Raw genomic sequence first — 17969 nt, forward strand, 5'->3', positions numbered from 1 at the left:
TATTTCTGTTTACATATGTATATCATTAATGGTATACTTTACATGCATTAAACTATATTGTCCAAAGATACACCAATAAACTAGATATTTCAAGTTCAATTATCATTTTATCAGTCTCTAGTTATCGCCAAATACCCAGCAGCAACTTATTTACCAATTTAGTTAATGGGTTTTTGGCATGAGGTCCATTAGACACGGAATAATATCAGTGACTGTATCTGTTTTGGTGTATAAAATACTTCAATGGTGCCATTAATTGCATTAAAATGTCACATCATGAATAATGTTTTTGTTGTATGTTCAACTATGAACATACAAGTGAGTGTACTCTAACATATTTCCACAAAACGGGAACATGCTAGGTCAAGTGTGAACGCAGCTAAAACTCAAACACACCAGCAAAGCGAGCGACTTAGTAAGCAGCCCAAACAATTAATAAAAGGGTGCCGCTACTGAGGGATTGTTGGGACCTGGTGGGGGTCAGATTTCAGCCTCTTTTGAGGACTTGGATGCGACAAGGCAGGCCTCATTGCGGCAATCCTTTGAAAAGTAAAGCTTCTGTGTAAAATTTGTACACTATTGTGGGGATGCTTTGCAAATATCCATTTCCAAAGATCGTTGTCTCTGTCAATTCTAACTATTAATTCCTTTGGGTAGTGAGAAAAAGTCAGTGCCCAACAGAGAAAAGCAGCCCCACATAATTTCTACAGAAAGTGCTTCTACTAGTAATACAGATAGATATGAGTATTATTTACATTCATACACTAACTGAGGATCCTGTTGGGATGAGATTAGATTCCTTCACTAATCAATCTCAAGGGCAACTGGACAATTCACGTGGTGAAATGTATACCGATATTGATCATTTTGCAGAGTACCGTATTTTCACGACTATAAGGCGCACTTAAAAGTCTTACATTTGCTCCAAAATAGACAGTGCGCCTTATCATCCAGTGCGCCTTATATATGGAGAAAAAACAGAAAACCAAAAACGAAAAACCACCACTGTCGGGTATTAAAAAAACACAAACCCCTGAACTGAAACAATAACAATACTGTTAAATATGCAGATGCCAAAATCTTCCATCATATAGCTCCTCCCCCACTGCAAGATTTTTTACAAAAAAATCCAAAACATCAACGATGGCTGGCTCTAGAGGTGACTGTGTAGTGAGTGCTTCATACCTGGAAGTCAATAGCAATTACCGTATTTTCACGACAATAAGGCGCACTTAAAAGTCTTAAATTTTCTCCAAAATAGACAGTGCGCCTTATAATACAGTGCGCCTTATATATGAAAAAAATGTCATACATTGAGGGTGCGCCTTATAATGCGGTGCGCCTTATAGTCGTGAAAATACGGTAAATGGCAAAAAATCAAAAGTACATGCTCAGAGGAACTAAAAAAAAAAAAAACAATTTTGATGAGGGTTTTTAGTCACACAGGGAAAGTCTGATGTCTTCTTAAGACCTGTTTAACTGTGGGATGAAATGCGGACATGATCACATTTCACTTCTTTCCTATTGATTTAAGCTTAACGACTATCTATGTATTTCCCAAGGAAACAAAAGTAAGATAATAGGCATTGAAATCTTATAACTGACAACTGTGGCCCATTGGGGATATTTGCCACAACCTTCTGGTGACTCAGCAATTTGTGAACTGTGCATGATTATATTTCCAAGGGAGATTCTGCTCATTAGCATCTGCAGGTGTACTTAATATTTATTGTTAATGTATATCATTATGACATATATAGCATGTCATAATTGCATAGCGGGGTAGATTAAACGCTCACACATGGTACACAGGCTATAGGTTAGTCACCTCTAGGGGCTTTTTAGCAGAGTTGTCTTTTTCTCGTCGTTTAATTTTTATGATGTCTTAAATGGAGGCATGGCAGACAACACGTCTCACTGGGGGTGAAGTGTGTGTTATTGTCTAAAAGGGTGATGTTGACATGCAAAGGAGTGCGAAGTGACTGTCAACCTCCTTTTGGCCCAGAAGTGCGGGTTGTAACCCACTTCCAGCACTTGTGCAGTTTGGCCTCAGGGTGCTGCTCAAAAGGAGCCCTTTAAAATGACCTAATTATCATCTTTAACTGAGAAAACTCACGTGAGCATCTTTCAACTCTGTATCCCCACAGAGAGGTTAATTGCTTGTTTTCACCTCACTTGACAAAGTAAAGGCCATGGTATTAAGACTATTAAAGCCACATTTTTACTGGGGCTAACACACCTCGTGACAAGTTCTATTAAATTGGCATTGTGTTTAAAAAAGCTGGCAAAGTTCTATTAAATTGGCATTGTGTTTAAAAAGACTGGCAATGTTTCTTTGGTATATCTACCCCAATGGATAAAGTATCTGGATATTAATGTTATCCTAAAAATAAGAGACATTAAAGTATGATTATAATTGGGATTTAAATTAAAAGTAAACAGAAATGAAATTTACACAGATGTAAATGACGACTTCCACTAAAAAGCAATACAAAAAAAATCCTTTTTAAAATCTGTTTTGCAAAGATTACAATGCTTAATTGACAAATGTGTGAAGAGGTAACAAAGAGATGTTTGACATTTTCAATGTGCTTGACCAAACGAAAAAAATGGCAAAGATCAGAGAGAGCAGTTCCCTGACATATTGACATAAATGATCAAAACATCTCTCACACTTTCTTTTAAGATAACTTACATAAACACTCAGCTGCCCGATACAACACTCTTTTGGGAGCTTCTTACTGATCGGAAGCGGTGGCAATAAAATAAAGATTTGACGCGTGAAAGAAAAGACCGGTAATGTGTCAAAGGTTGTCTCCTCTGTGTCCCTATGGACCGCAATTGAACTGATTTCAACGTGCTCCGAAACAGTTTATCCTTCGCCTTGCAGCGAGACTTTGGCAGTCATGGCATTAGCCATGGACAGCGTATAAGTAATACCAGGTGTCTGGAAGAATGGCTCAAAACAAGTGGGTGAATAAAAAGAAATTGTATATTTTACATCTTCAGCAAGGTGAGACGATGAAGCATGTGGTTATTGTGTTTTGCCACGCTTTAATAAGGACCCAAGTTTAAAATTCACGTAGTGTGGTGTCTACAAGTCCTTCCCATGCTCACGTGGAATTTTTGGCTCTCACACACAGAAGAATCAGATTTTGTAGATATGTATATTTATACACATACATAGAGACACAAATATACACACATATATACATATACATATATACATATATACATATACATATATATATATATATATATATATATATATATATATATATATATATATATATATATATATATATATACATAGATTTACATATATACATAAATATACATACATACAGATGTATATACATAGATTTATATATATACATAGATTTATATATATACATACATATACATATATACATACATATGTATATACATATATACATACATGTATACATACGTATATACATATATACATACATATATACATATGTATATACACATGTATATACATATGTATATAAATGTATATACATACATATACACATATGTATATACATATGTATATAAATGTATATACATATATACATAAAAACAGATGTTCAAAAGTACCAGTAAAATTCCATCATCAAAAAAAGAATACATTTTTCACATGTTCAAGACTTGAAAATTCTCTGATTTGAAATGCCTGTGCAGGCCCCGCCCCACGTCTCTCTCCTTACAATCATCTCCCCACCCAACCTGCCTCGGATGCTGCCAGCCCTGCTCGGGATAAAATGCCGTTGCTCCCACTGAGCAGAGCAGTGCCGAGCTGACTGCACACAGCAGAGCGTCAGGCCATCCAGCCAGCTGACACACACTCGCCGGCTGCCGTTCTCCGACACACACATACACACATACACACACACACCGGCTCCCTCCCTCCCTCTGTAACACATACTAACACACACACACACACACATACACACACTCACAGTCAGTCAGTCAGTCAGTCATCAACCCATTCAACTCCCTCCCAGCCACGGGTCAACAGCTCAGGCACCTTGTTCCTCCCCAGCCGGAACGAGCAGACCATCGCAAGGTGCACGAACACACAAACAAACACACAAGCATCATCCTTCAGGACTTTCATCTTTGGAACCAAAAGGCGGAGAGTGGACAAGTGATCAAGTAGAGTGGAACTCTCATTCAATGAAGATATGTGGAAGGAGCGGACTCATCCAGACCAGAACATGATGATGACCTCTGGAGGAACTTTGACAAGCTTGTTTCAGTAGGAAGTTCTTTTGTCACCCCGGTCAAAGATCACCATCCAGGGGGTCTGCTTGTGAGTGGCTCCCCCGAACATCTCTTCAGGACTCGCTCACAGGGACGTCTCCCACCCACTCAACATGCCTGCAGCCCGCTCATTAAGGTGCCCCCTGGGAGTGTGACCCACCATGTGCAGATGGACGCCATCCGTCGCTCACCTCCAACGTGCAGCCTTTACCAGGCGACAGCCTCCCCCCACGCCCGGCGTGGCCACCTTCTGCTTGGCATGTCTGACCCTGCTACTGGCCGCCACCGGCGCCTCCTCGGGGGTCTGCCCACCCGGGTTAGGGCGTGAGCCCCTACAGATTCTGACAAACTGTTCGTGGACGTTGGAGAGGCACACGAGAAGTTACAATCACCTGGAAGGCGACGTGCGACTGCGGCGGCTATACTCGGCCAACAAGTTCTTCCTGTGCATTGACAAAACGGGCAAAGTGGACGGCACGCGGCGGAAAAATTACGCCGACAGTAAGTCACTGACACGGAGTTCTTCCAAGTTGCTAAGTTACAGAAAAGGGTTGCCGTGTGATGTTTTATGTTTATGATTGGACTTTCCTATCTGCTATCTTTTATTGGCGGACAAAGAGGGATATCCTGTAGTTGTGTTATCCTTCTCATGTTGTGTTTAGAGCAAAAGATGCGGGTTGCTAGGCTGGACAAGTACACCTGACCGGTGCTATATTGGACATCAGATGGCATGGAAAACTATAAATTGGTCACTGGCGATTAACCAATGAAAATAGAGCAATTGTGAGTAGCATGTTATGTAATGAGGGGGTGTCATATTTGATGAGGATGAGAATGGGCAGCCCGGCGGATGAGTGGTTAGCGTGTCAGCCTCACAGTGGGGGACCTGGGTTCAAATCCAGGTTGGTATGTCTGTGTGGAATATGTATGTTCTTCCTGGGCCTACGTGGGTTTTCTTTGGGTACTCCGGTTTCTTCCCACATTGCATAGACATGCGTGGTAGGCTGATTGGACACTAAATTGCCCTTAATATAAGTGTGAGAATGAAAAAGTTTGTCTCCTTGTGCCCTGCGGTTGGTTGGCCACCAATTCAGGGTGCCCCAGCACCCCCTGTGACCCTATTCAGGATAAAAGGGTTCAGAAAATGAGATGAGAATGAAGATTTGCATGCATGCTGTAGGCTCAGGTGCATACCATGCAAAATATGGTGTTATGTTGAACAACTTACTAAAATTGAGTTGGCTTTTCGATTCACCTGTTTCAGTAAATCATAGCCTTTAACAAATACAATCTTTGCCACTTATTTTTAAACTTTAGAATTCATTTGATGAACAAAATTTCTAGTTTGGTAGTGGGCTAAAACATGGACAGCAGTCTGGATTTTAGATGACCTCTTGTTAACCCATTTTAAGGCCAGTGACTATATCTTTTGGTAATTAAAATCATACAAAAACCAGGGTTCCATATACGTGGATATCAAATTTTGGTTCATGTTGGCAACAATAGTGCATGAATTATGATTCTTTGATTCTCATTTGATTAACGGGCTGCCATTGACGGCACGAGATTATATTTAATATTAAAAAACTGTAATTGATTCTCATTTTAAGTGTTTTAATCAGTAAAATAGTCATTTGCCCTATTAAAAAGTCTTACATGTCACAATTTCAATGGCTGTCAACAAACATAGTAAAAAATAAATATAACGATATACACAGTAAAACATTATCTTTTGAAATATGCTTTTTAATAAATAAATAAAATCGAAATTGATTGCAAAAAACTAATACGCACAGTTTTATATCTCCAATAAAACATTTAAATTGTATTTCAATTGATTGCGTTTAACTTATTGGCTGCCACTTACAATAAAAGACATCCAATTCATGTAAACTGGGATTACTGGCTGTGAAAATTTGATGTATGATGATAGCTATTGCTCTATTTATTCTTCTTATTATCATTATTATTTTTGCACAGTCCCTTTTGAAGCCATTGGCACGTATTAACTTGAGCCAGACAGTCTGTTGTAATGCAGAGTTTGCGGTTTAGAGGACACCTGAGAAGTGCAGCGGCCGCACCTCATTGTGTCCATCAATGGATGTCTTTCAGACATGTGACCAGGTCAGGGGAGCTGACTCATGAGCTGACCTCGCCTCCGTGTCCGTCATTCCCTGACTGACAGGCGGGGCCCACTGCCACATGCCTCCGAGTGTAATATTTATGTATTTGTTAATAGCTCTTTTTTAACAGGACAGGGTGAGTCAGAGTTTTTCCACATAGCTACTGAGGTGGAAGGCAAGGAGCAAGGTTGTTGTGTTAAAGTCACTCACAGGCTTGTTGCCACTGTTCCAAGTTGTGACTGACATTTGCTCACCTGTCCAAAAGAAGCACCTGCAAAAGGTCGCTGCTTCACAAACTTGCATGAAAGTCAAGTTGAGGTGACTAACTTTGTATATTTACAGTGTTAAATTGGGAAGTCGAGTGTTATTGTTTGCATTTAACAATTTTTGCTGAGAAGTATTACGAGATTTCAAGGCGCGGAGTTGTGGCGTGCAGAGCAGGAGTCTTGCATAATAAAGTTATTTTAGGAGTTTAAGTATTTATTTCGAAGGATTACAAAAATAAAAATGGGAGGTTTTTTTTTTAGTTTTTTTTTTTTAGTTTTTTTGCCAGAATGGAAATTTACTGTGAAATTATTCAATAGGTTATTCAAAGGCAATTGTAATGTTGTTACTTTGTATGTGTTATTAAGTGACAGAAAGATTAGGGAAAGAAAAATAGATATGATGGACAGAACCTTTATGTATTTCCGTTAAAAAACATTTTATAAAGCAAAGGGACTATTTTGAGTAATAATAATAAATAATACCCCTATATTTATTCAGGTTTTGTTGCTATTGACGTTGCTAGATGTCCAATCCATTTAACTCCGAGTGATTCCAGCCCAAGTAATACTTGAAAGGACGAAAAAGTTTCATTTATAAAAATAAAGAATTCTTATAAGTAGAGCAGTACTTTTTGGCGATAATAAATACACTGTTCAATAGTGTAGTCAATAGTTTCCAAATTATTGCCATGTACAATAGTCGTCATTCTAAAGATTCATTCATTACAATTAAGTCCTACAAACTGTAAGCATATGAATAAGAGTTAAATGCTTAAGAAATATAAATTAATAACTTAATTTAAAAAAAATATATATAGAATAAGAATGAAATGTTTTAAGTTGGTCTAACTTAGTAATACTGCAAAGCGGCATGGCTTCATTTGCTTCTAATTTGTCATTCAAACAACTTGCGGGCATCAAATAAGGTAGAACTACACAAAACGTCTCCACATTTGTAGTCCAACTATTATAATAATAACTATCAACAATTTCCTTTGCTATAAAGAACCATTCTTTTGGAGGCCATGTCCTATCCTTCTAATCAAACTTACAAGGTGTGATTGCATTTCCCAAAACCACATGAGACTGTTTAGTTCACTACAATTGGGAACTAAGGCTTTCAATCGGTTTCATAAGTCTCCTGACCCAAACAATTTCTTGATACTGATACAGTAGCGCATTTGTAGATTAGAGTTGGAGGTCATACATATTTAATGACCTCAGCAGATAATCGGATACCGGATCAACTCACAACAAAGACAGATCCTCTGCTTCTAGAGACTAGAACCCGCTGCTTTGGAAATCAACTTGCTATTTTGTGCCTAACCCCGCACACGGTGAGGGTCTTGTCACCCTTGCATCCACCCCACTCAGTTTTTCCAGCACCCTCTCAGGAAAAACAGCTGGAATTAGTCAACAAACACTGTGCTAATTGACGACTGGAAAATATTGTATCAATCCCAGTGGAACAGTGGCATGGAACAGCTGAGGGAAGAGGCCGCTGGGAGGAAAAATGGCATCTGATGAGGGAGTGCAATGGGTAAGACTGAAGAAAGAAAAAGCTAGCTGGTTGTCTTGAATTAGAGATTTTGAGAATGACCCTTCAGATTGCGATCGATGTACATTTTTTGGGAAATCCCTATCATAAAAAGGGTGGTCAGTCAGCTTTTTTGGCCATATGTTCAAAAAGCTTCAAGTTAAAATGTTCCTATCTTGCCTGTACAAACATCTACAAATGCACAAAAACACTAGGTATTCAGTTTTCCTGCTTAACACCAAACCTATCTGGTTTTTGTCAAGAACTGATCCTTAAAATGGCCGATTAAAAATTTATCACCTGTCTGTAGTGGCGTAAAATGTCAACTACAGCAGAAGGGATAGCAATATAAACTGAAAAACCAAAACAACCACACCAGCTAAAGAAACAAAGTGTCACGTGAGGACACAAGTTGCTAAATGTTGCCCTCTTGATGTGTTTTCCTTTTGACATACATATGTTAAAACACAACATGATTGAAAGGGGAAAACACACACCCAATGTTTACAAGAGTCAGGTACACATCATATCCTGTGCCAGGTCACAGACTTAATTAGACAGCTGTGAAGCCCTGCCTAGCAACAGTTTTATAATGAGTTACATTAACAAATCGTAAAGCTGAGTAGTTGTCGGAAAAGCAGTTGTAGGTATGCAACTGTCGGGCTACATAATTGTATGTTGCACCGCATATGGTATATTATTTTTTCGTCAAGAATTGGAATTACCGTATTTTCACGACTATTAGTCGCACCACATTATAAGGCGCACCCTCAATTAATGACATTTTTCCATATATAAGGCGCACTGTCTATTTTGGAGAACATTTAAGACTTTTAAGTGCGCCTTATAGTGGTGAAAATACGGTAATTGCTATTGACTTCCAGGTATGAAGCACTCACTACACAGTCACCTCTAGAGCCAGCCATTGTTGATGTTTTGGATTTTTTTGCATAAAATCTTGCAGTGGGAGAGGAGCTATATGATGGAAGATTTTGTAAACTAAGATGGCATCTGCATATTTAACAGTATTGTTTCAGTTCAGGCATTTGTGCTTTTTTAATATCTGACAGTGGTGGTTTTTCGTTTTTGGTTTTCTGTTTTTTCCATATATAAGGCGCACTGGATTATAAGGCGCACTGTCTATTTTGGAGAAAATTTAAGACTTTTAAGTGTGCCTTATAGTCGTGAAAATACAGTACATGAAACTCATTCATTCAGAGTAATGAGGTTTACTTAGTTTGCTGGACTAGCTTAGTTTTGAACCAATGTCCAAGAAACTCTTCCAGTCAGGGTGTTTGCTGACTTTCCCTCAAAGTGCAGCATCTCTCGGGTTTTCTGAGTTCACGTTTGAGTTGGATGGCGCCCAGAGTATGACTCCAGGTGGGGGGAAGAGTAAAGTGTTGGGTGAATCTTCCATCCTGATGAAATGTGTTGTGGAAATGAGTCAAAACTCTTTGAGACGGTCATTGAGCACTTTGGCGAGGACAAGTGTGGCAGTGTGATGATACTCTTAGTGTCTATGGGTTCATTGTCTTTAGTGAGGTAGTATTAGTACGGCTCATGGTCAAAGTAGGTGCTGCAGTTTATTCCAGCTGACTTGGGGCTGAGTATACCCTTGTGTATTACGGGCCAAACATGGGGCAAAATGTAAAGCGGAACTTTAGCAGGAATTGAGCCAAGGCAAGGTTTACAACTACTTCATGACCAATGGCACCAAGGCAATTCTGTCAGTCATAAAAGGGAACACATTATGGAAAACAGAGTTTTAATTGCTTGCATACACAATGTATGTTTTGGTTTCTGGAGTCACCCTGAGTTTCTCCACACAAGATTTTGAGGGAACCAACAAAATATTCTGTTGTATTAATGACTCTTCAACTTGTTTTGGAGTCTCGACTCCATTCTTAAACATAAATGCCTCCACGCTTGGCTTTTTCCAAACTTGCGATTCAGGCCAGGCAACTATTTTCAAATGAGACAGAAATATATTCACTGTCTGGTAGATGACCAATCGCCCAAGGAGATTCTAACCGTTTGTCAATAAAAATTGGAACTGCTGAGTATCCATTTTTTGTTTTTTTTTATCTACAATATTTGCGAAAGGGACAAAAATTCCAAATACAGTTGGGAATTGGAGTACAGCACCGGAATCTTGTTTGTTAATGATGAGAAAAACGGAAGCTCTTCTTAGCTGTGAGGTGAAATGAAAGACTATGGGGGTGCTGGAGTATTTCCAGTTGTTCATTAGAGATTATGCAAGATTTTCTCCAGGCTGTATAAGAGTTGATATCCTGAAGTGAGGATGTCAGATGGGGGATACCATCAGTACCATGAATCAATCATGTCACTATTTTGCCGGAATGGATGGTGACCTTTGCCTGTGAGAGGCAGATGATTATTGACCCTTTGCAAGCTGTTACCAATATGAGGAGTTTAAAAGAACAGGCTGTCCTGGGAACATAGCAGGACAACCGTGTCTGTGTTTCTTTAATTAGACGAGCATCCCTGTTTTCTGCCACTGGGGCGCCATATCATGAATGGAGCCTCAAAATGTAGCAATTAGTAGCTAACCATTTTTGGCAGTCTGACTCTGGCTCCTCTGTGGGATTTACTGGGTTCATCAGTGGGTTTATAGAGTCTGACTTTGGTTCCAGGACACAATTCCTTTATCATTGCATCCTGAGGGTGTGAGGGCAACACAAAGAAGGAACAATTTCACAGTGCTACTAACTGAACCTTTGGACTTGAATAAATTGATTGAAACGCAGATTAATTGAGGGTGAAAATCTGCATATAGAAATTAATGGATGCTACAGGGAAGAAAATAATGTGGAAAAAGACATTTGGTATTTTGAATATTGTTTCAGACAATAAAAGGTATTTCCCATGACTAAACCAAGAATAACAGGGCAAAGGTTTCCCACCTATTGTTTTTTTAAGCATTAGACCCTTTTTTTAAAACATTCATCACATAATTCAAGCTAAAATTAGGATTATAGAAAATTAGAATCAGGGTTTTTTTGCATTGTATGTAGAGGGACATATGCATGGTCGTTTCCAACATGTCATGAAGTCCTTAACCCCTAACACAGGACTAAAACAGCTTTATTTACTTGGCATCCTTTGAATATATATACCGTAACCAAACAAGTGACTAACTTAATAGCTTTAAATATGTGAGCCCAGCACTGGAGAGGAATGTAATGCACCTGTTGCCCTAAAGACAGAAATATTCCCCTCCCCAGAGTCTTGTTTGATTTGGTCCATGCAGGAAGTAATAAGAGTCAGTAGGCGTTCTTACGCTTGATCTGCAGGCTGATCTTAACTTTTCTCTTTCCTATTATTATTATCACAGGTGCACAATGAAGCTCCGTAAAATTTCAGTAGACTTTAAATGCTTGCTCTTTGCTTGCCGTTACATACATAAACATAAATAAACCAGGACAAACACTAACTTGCTGTCAGGAAATCAAGGCCATAAAAACATTGACTTTACAGGGCATAAAGTGCAATAGATGTTAAGTTGCCGAAATCACATTCACACCTCAGGTAAATCAATATGACACTATTATCCTATATCTATTCACTTATGTTGACACTTATAGCTAAATAAGGTTTTACTGTAGCCGTAAAAACAAATCTGAAAACTTAAAAAAGGCAGATAATTGAAAGATGTAATAAAGTTGCACTCTGTGTTGTTTTTATATACAGATATCCCGATTTGTGTAGTTTTTAAACACTGGAAAGTACATGTATCTGTATGGGTGTAATGGTAGATGTTATGGCCAGGAAATAGTCAGTGGCAGAGTCTGGTTGCAATGGACATCAACATCGATATATTAGACAAAAAAAATACAAAAACACAACTAATTTGAGTTTCTTTGACTGTTCACTTGAACTAAAAATATCAGCAGAAGTTACAACTAAATAATTCAGCCCAACTAGTTCAGATCTTGACTGAGTATTCCGATCATAGTCACCAAACAACCAGAAATGTGCATCTCAGAAATTAAATTACTTGAGGTTCGATTCCATGCCAGTGCATCACTGCATGCGGCTTGAGTTGATTTGCAAGGCGGGCCGAATCAAATGCTTCCACGTGCCATTTAAATACACTGTTTGAGAGTGTGAGGCATTGCGACTCATCAAGAAGAAATTGAACGGAAATGTAACATGCATGACTGGACATCCAAGAAGGATTTGTTTTTTATCTCCATTTTTTTTTTGCCAGAAAGAAACTCTTTGAAGGTCTGTGTACACTTGGAATGGATGCGCCTGTGTTTATGCTCCTGCCATTGCAGAAGCATGAAGTTCACCTAAACTGAAAAAGATGCACGCTTCCTCTCCCAAATGACTAATTTGAACCAGACTACAATTCGTCATTCGTTCTTGTGCATGTGTGACCGGGTGTTTCCCCATTCTGGGAGGGGGGCTTGCTCCTCATTAAGAGACACAGTTATATAGTAAATGTTCGACTGGGATAGTCATTTTATCCGGATGCCTCACTCCTCATGTCCTACAGACTCATGTTGCCAATTGCGCATCTCATTTGAAAGGTGACACCAACTAAAGACACACACCTACCAAAGGCTTCAATCAGGAAACTACACTATAAAAACAAAAAACTAAAAGGTCCTATTATATTGTGATGCAAATAAATACCCCTTGAAAATTAAAACCAAGTATTCACTAAGAGAAGGGCCTTTCCCTCCCCAACCAATCGCTTTCTTGCAGTTTATTTCCTGTAGTGTTCGTGTACTTTTTGACCCATGACTCCTACTTCCCAGCTGTCTACCTCACTGTTGTGTCCCTGGTGGGATGGAGGTCAAGGTTGTCTGGCCAGTGGAGCAAGTGACAGTTGCGACAAGAGTCTTGATCTTGCTCCACCTCCCTTCGTGCCTGTCTTATTTGAATAATGTAAATGTGGGCCATGCTGATTCTTGTCATACTTGTGTTCACTCACTGGAACACACCTGAACACCACACATACATTATGATTTAAGATGCTTGTGGATTGGGTGGAATAAAAAAGGAAACTAACGAACATCAGTTGCACTACCTACTCACTGAAATTGAGCCTGAATTGGTTGAAAAACGATAGGGGAAACTCTTTGATTGGCCATTTTATAAACCCCAATTCGACATAAGAATAGACAATAATGTAATTTATGAAATATAGGATTACAAGATATAATTATAGAATGTCACAAAATATTTCATGGGACAACAATACATCAAATGCATTTAAAAATCAAGAGTTCTAGGTTTTCTATCAATGGTGCAATAAAATACAAGTATAGCACTATAAATATTGATAAAGAATAAAGATGGCAGACACTTCCACTGAAAAAGTGACAGAAAGTGCTCAGTAACGAACACAGATTGCATCTTGGTTAGCTGAATTTGACTTGTACAAACCATCGAGACAGAACAAAAAGGCCACATAAGATGGACTTGGCTGTTGGCATACAGTTAAGTGATTGTAAGTGAATCTGGGGAAAAAAAGGAGAATCCACTGAACACCACACTCTGATTACATTACCGCATCCCAAGTCTGGAGCTGGCTACCAACGAAAAGCAGCCACAGACGTAGAAGCGGCAGGCCAGCTTTCTGCAATTTAGTGGCACGGTAGGAATGACCTCAGACTAATGTGGATTCCACCATCCTGGCCGCTATTCCCAGGGAAGCAAAGTGCAGGAAACTGCAGAAGCCGCGTGAGTCACAAAGCTCTCAGCGGGCAGATCTGCTCGTAACTATCTGTGAAGCCTTTGATAGGCGGCCGCTGGCTTCTTATGGATGTAATGCATGATTTGGAGGTACTTTTCTCTGTCTGAACCCCCTCCCTGATTAAAGAAAAGGTCTCTTTAGTTGGGAAGATTGGTACCCCACAGGCGTACGCTGTTAGCCTTCGTTAACCTTTTTCACCCCCCACTATCCATCACTGTAGCCCCCTTTTCCCTCAGGTTGTCTTCTAGTTTTAACCTCCCACCCCATATGCTTGTAAATTCGGAGTTTGATCATCAGTGGGGCTTCCCAGAGGTTCCCTAAAAGTAATGATTGATGTTCCGTTAAGTAAAATCACATCTTCAGGGAGGGGGGGGTTGGTGTTGAACAGAATGGAGGGGACGGGTGTGCTAATTACCGGTTGAGGAGAAGTATGGGGCAGAAAGGTCCATGTAGAAATAACAGTTTTTCAACCTTTACATCAAGAACCGTTTCACCTTTTAAAGGGTCACACTAGATTGATGATGCAGTAATCTAATTATTACATCACATTATCTTATTGACTACCAGCTTGCAGCATTTCTTTGAAAATAGGTTCCTCGGTAGGGTGTCTGAACCCTACCTTGGAGACAGGGTAAGAAGCTCAGTCACCCAAAAAGGGGCTCAGAGTAGGATGCTCCACCACATCAAGAGGATCTAAATGTAGTGTCTCGAGCATCTGATTAGGTTGGCCCCTGGATACACGTCCCTCTGGGAGGAGTTTCCGACTCAGCAGACAATGGGGAGACCATGTCTCATGGCTTGCCTGAGAACACCTCAGGAGGAGATAGATGACGTTTCTGGGGAGAGCAACGTCTAAGATGCCCTTTGCTGAACCAGTTGCCAATGAAACAAAAACCTTAAATCTTGGCTAAAGGCTATGCAAACTCCAGACAGGTGGACTGACCTGGATTTGAACCCAGAACCCCAGAGCTGTGCGGCCAACGTGCTTCCTTGGACACCCCTGCCCTTAACTATCAGTCAAGAAAATATGTAAACGCAGCCTAATTTGCAGCAACTATATAAGAACAACACTGTAATATGCAACATTGTTGTTATTGTGGATTAAACATACTAGTTATGTCAATTAGAAACTTGATAGAAATGTATCATAGCTCTCAATCTTGCTGCTAAGAGTATCCTCAAACTCTACATAGAGGTGTGAAGGCCCACTGCTGTTTTTAGAATTGCACAGGGTGCTGTTTCAAACACTCATGGGAGCCATATATGGCCCATAGGCCATAGGTTGCCCACCCATGCTCTAAATGCACCCTCAGTTATTTCAGTTCAAACACACACACACAAAAAACACACACACAGACAACTTCAACCCCCCTAAACACACTTCCAGCCCACTCAGACCTCTCCAGATGTGGATTGCGGAGTACTGGGTCAGTCTGTCTGACTAGGGCTAAATCAGACACAATAATCTGTCCTGCGAGGGGAATAGCGAGGGGGGGTAATTGGTCACATTTGACCCACGGCCCTGTGGACTGTGGGAACGCGGGCCTTATCTACAGCGGTAATTGGCTAATGAAACACTTCCGCAGCTCCTCTACTAGATTGTCATCCACCGATTGGGATAGGGTGCGTGTGGCCAATGTGCGGGTGTGTGTGTGTGTGTGTGTGTGTGTAAGATGGTAAAGAAAATGACAGGATACGGAATTCCCTGTGGCCATCTCTACCATTTTTATCAACACCATCAGTCTCATAATGATACATTGACAGCACACGTGTGGTTGCCATTACGCCTTACATTAAGGTCCGTCCGGATCACGGATGGCCAATGTAATTTCAATCAGAGTGATGACATATGCTAGGGATGTTTTTGCACTTGCATTTGACCTTGGCGATTCAGAATACAGATGTAAAAATTACCTGAAATTGTTAACAAATGATAAAATCGGATTAATGGATAGGATAGGGGGGTGTAATGACACCAACATTGTGTTCTTCTTGTTTCATGAGCAGAAGAAGAACAGCAAAGTGTGTGGCCAATCATATTCTTCTGGTTGTTTACGTTTAAATAATTTTTCGACATTTTCAAAAGATGCTTGAAACGATAGTCTTATGATTCAGTATTTTTTCACATACGTAATTATAACAAAAAAATAATAACAATTATGATTGGACAACATAAATATACTTAAAAATCAATTTTAGGATCAATTATATAGTTTTTCTGCCTTATTGGAAGTCTACGAAGTGCCATTCTTGTTATTTTACAGTAGTTTTGCTGTTGTTTTTCAGGTCTTATGATTCAGTATTTTTTCACATACGTAATTATAAGAAAAAAATAACGATTATGTATGATGGACAACATAAATATACTTAAAAATCAATTTGAGGATCAATTATTTAAGTTTTTCTGACCTAGTAGAGGTCTACGAAGTGCTATTCTCGTTATTTTACAGTAGCTTTGCTGTTGTTTTCCATGCCTACATCAGAAAAAAAAGCTCGGCCAAAGGGAGGTGTGTGTGGATGTTGGGGGCTACTATAAAAGGGAAAAAAAGGCTAAAGTTACAGTGGAGAGACAATGTCTCCGAGGTCCCATCAAGTGAGCCATTCATGGATGCGGCCTTAGCAGTTTGTGAAGCCGGGTAGACCCTCCGATAGAGTGGGGCCCGGGGTGGCCTTCTCTTTTTGTCCCAAGATGACCCCTGCTCTCCTGCGTGGCCTTTGCGCCCCTCACCTGGCCCGTCCCAGCACTTTTGTAACAGGATACCTGTAATTTGCTCTAATGGCCTTTGAAAGAAGTTGGCCCGGCCTAATCCCTGGAGTCTTTCTCCCAAGCAGCCCTGTTTGAAAAGGACTTGGGGGTGGGGTAACACAGTGGCCCGAAGAGTCCTGAAAGAGGAGTATGGGCCGGTCGGTGGATTGTATGTGTGGGAGAATGTCACCTCTTGCGGCCAGCGCGCTGGCCAACAAGGGGGACAAGAGTCGGCTTTCAGCAGGTCTTCACCATGTGTGGCGTTCACAGGCTCAAAAGAGATGGGATTTGTCCAGAAGTTTGCTACTCCGAATCCTAGGTGCCTCCCTCGCACATAGGAACTCAAGTTTACCTCAGGGGATTCATAAAGAGGGTCTAAATATACCTGGTTGCTCATCAATACTGTATAATCTCTGTTTATCAGGTGGAGCAGGACTCTCGAAATGTAAAATTTAGGAAAAAGGACCTCATTTTAACTTAAAGTCCTAAAGAAATGCAATATTATAGTTTTTTCTCTCTCTCTTTAAACAAAGTAAAAAAAATACATTAACCCTAGTTATGTAACCATAGCGTTCCTCATTTGTAGGCAGGCCCAATTATTCATATTATCTTCCATATAGAGATTTACATATCAAATGTGACATATAGTCCGAAAAATACGAAAAAGTATGACACTGTCGAGTATATTTTGGACTATATGGCACATCTGATCATTAAAATAATGCATGTGTCATTTGTTATTTATCTTTTAACATATCAAATATTGTTTTTTTTTCATGTTTTATATTTATATTTAGTGTGTTGGATGGCTTTAGACTTTTATCCGAAAACTATAGTAGAAAGTCCAACATTATCTACAACCAGGAATCGTTTGTTATGTGCATTGGACATAACAAATACTTTGTACATACCAAAGGGTAAAGACAACATTGTATAAAGTCATGGCTGAATGACCGCACACAGTGTGTACGTATTCTATGATTTCTTTTGTGACAGCGTGTTTGCGTCTGCAAAGGCTCAAATGCACAAGAAGAAAAGCGGCGAAAATGAGGGGGCACAAATAATTCTGGTTCTCGTTTCCTTCCTAAATTGGGTTTAATTAAATAAAGTATAAACCCATAAATGGATGGAAACGATGGCTCAACACTCCTAAAGTGGACCATTGTGAAAAAATATATACTATTGACGATTGAGTACTGCAACCAAGAGATGTTATGGTAAAACTGGTACCTAACACCATCTTCAGATACTTTTGCTGAACAAAAAAAAAAAACATGGTGAGAACTGGATTGCAAAAAGT

At 39.7% G+C, this 17969-nt stretch overlaps 1 protein-coding gene across 1 annotated transcript in view; it reads left to right on the forward strand.

The window, feature by feature from the left end:
• The first annotated feature begins 3823 nt into the window (after positions 1 to 3823).
• The window catches only part of fgf22 (fibroblast growth factor 22), a 24391-nt gene continuing 10245 nt past the window's right edge, over positions 3824 to 17969 (forward strand). Inside the window, exon 1 of the mRNA XM_077717194.1 lies at positions 3824 to 4770. Coding sequence (XP_077573320.1) covers positions 4431 to 4770 — 340 coding nt within the window. The 5' untranslated portion in view covers positions 3824 to 4430. The remainder of the gene's footprint in view (positions 4771 to 17969) is intronic.

This window comes from Stigmatopora nigra, chromosome 5 (genome assembly GCF_051989575.1).
Source record: "Stigmatopora nigra isolate UIUO_SnigA chromosome 5, RoL_Snig_1.1, whole genome shotgun sequence".
Classification (NCBI taxonomy): Eukaryota; Metazoa; Chordata; class Actinopteri; order Syngnathiformes; family Syngnathidae; genus Stigmatopora; species Stigmatopora nigra.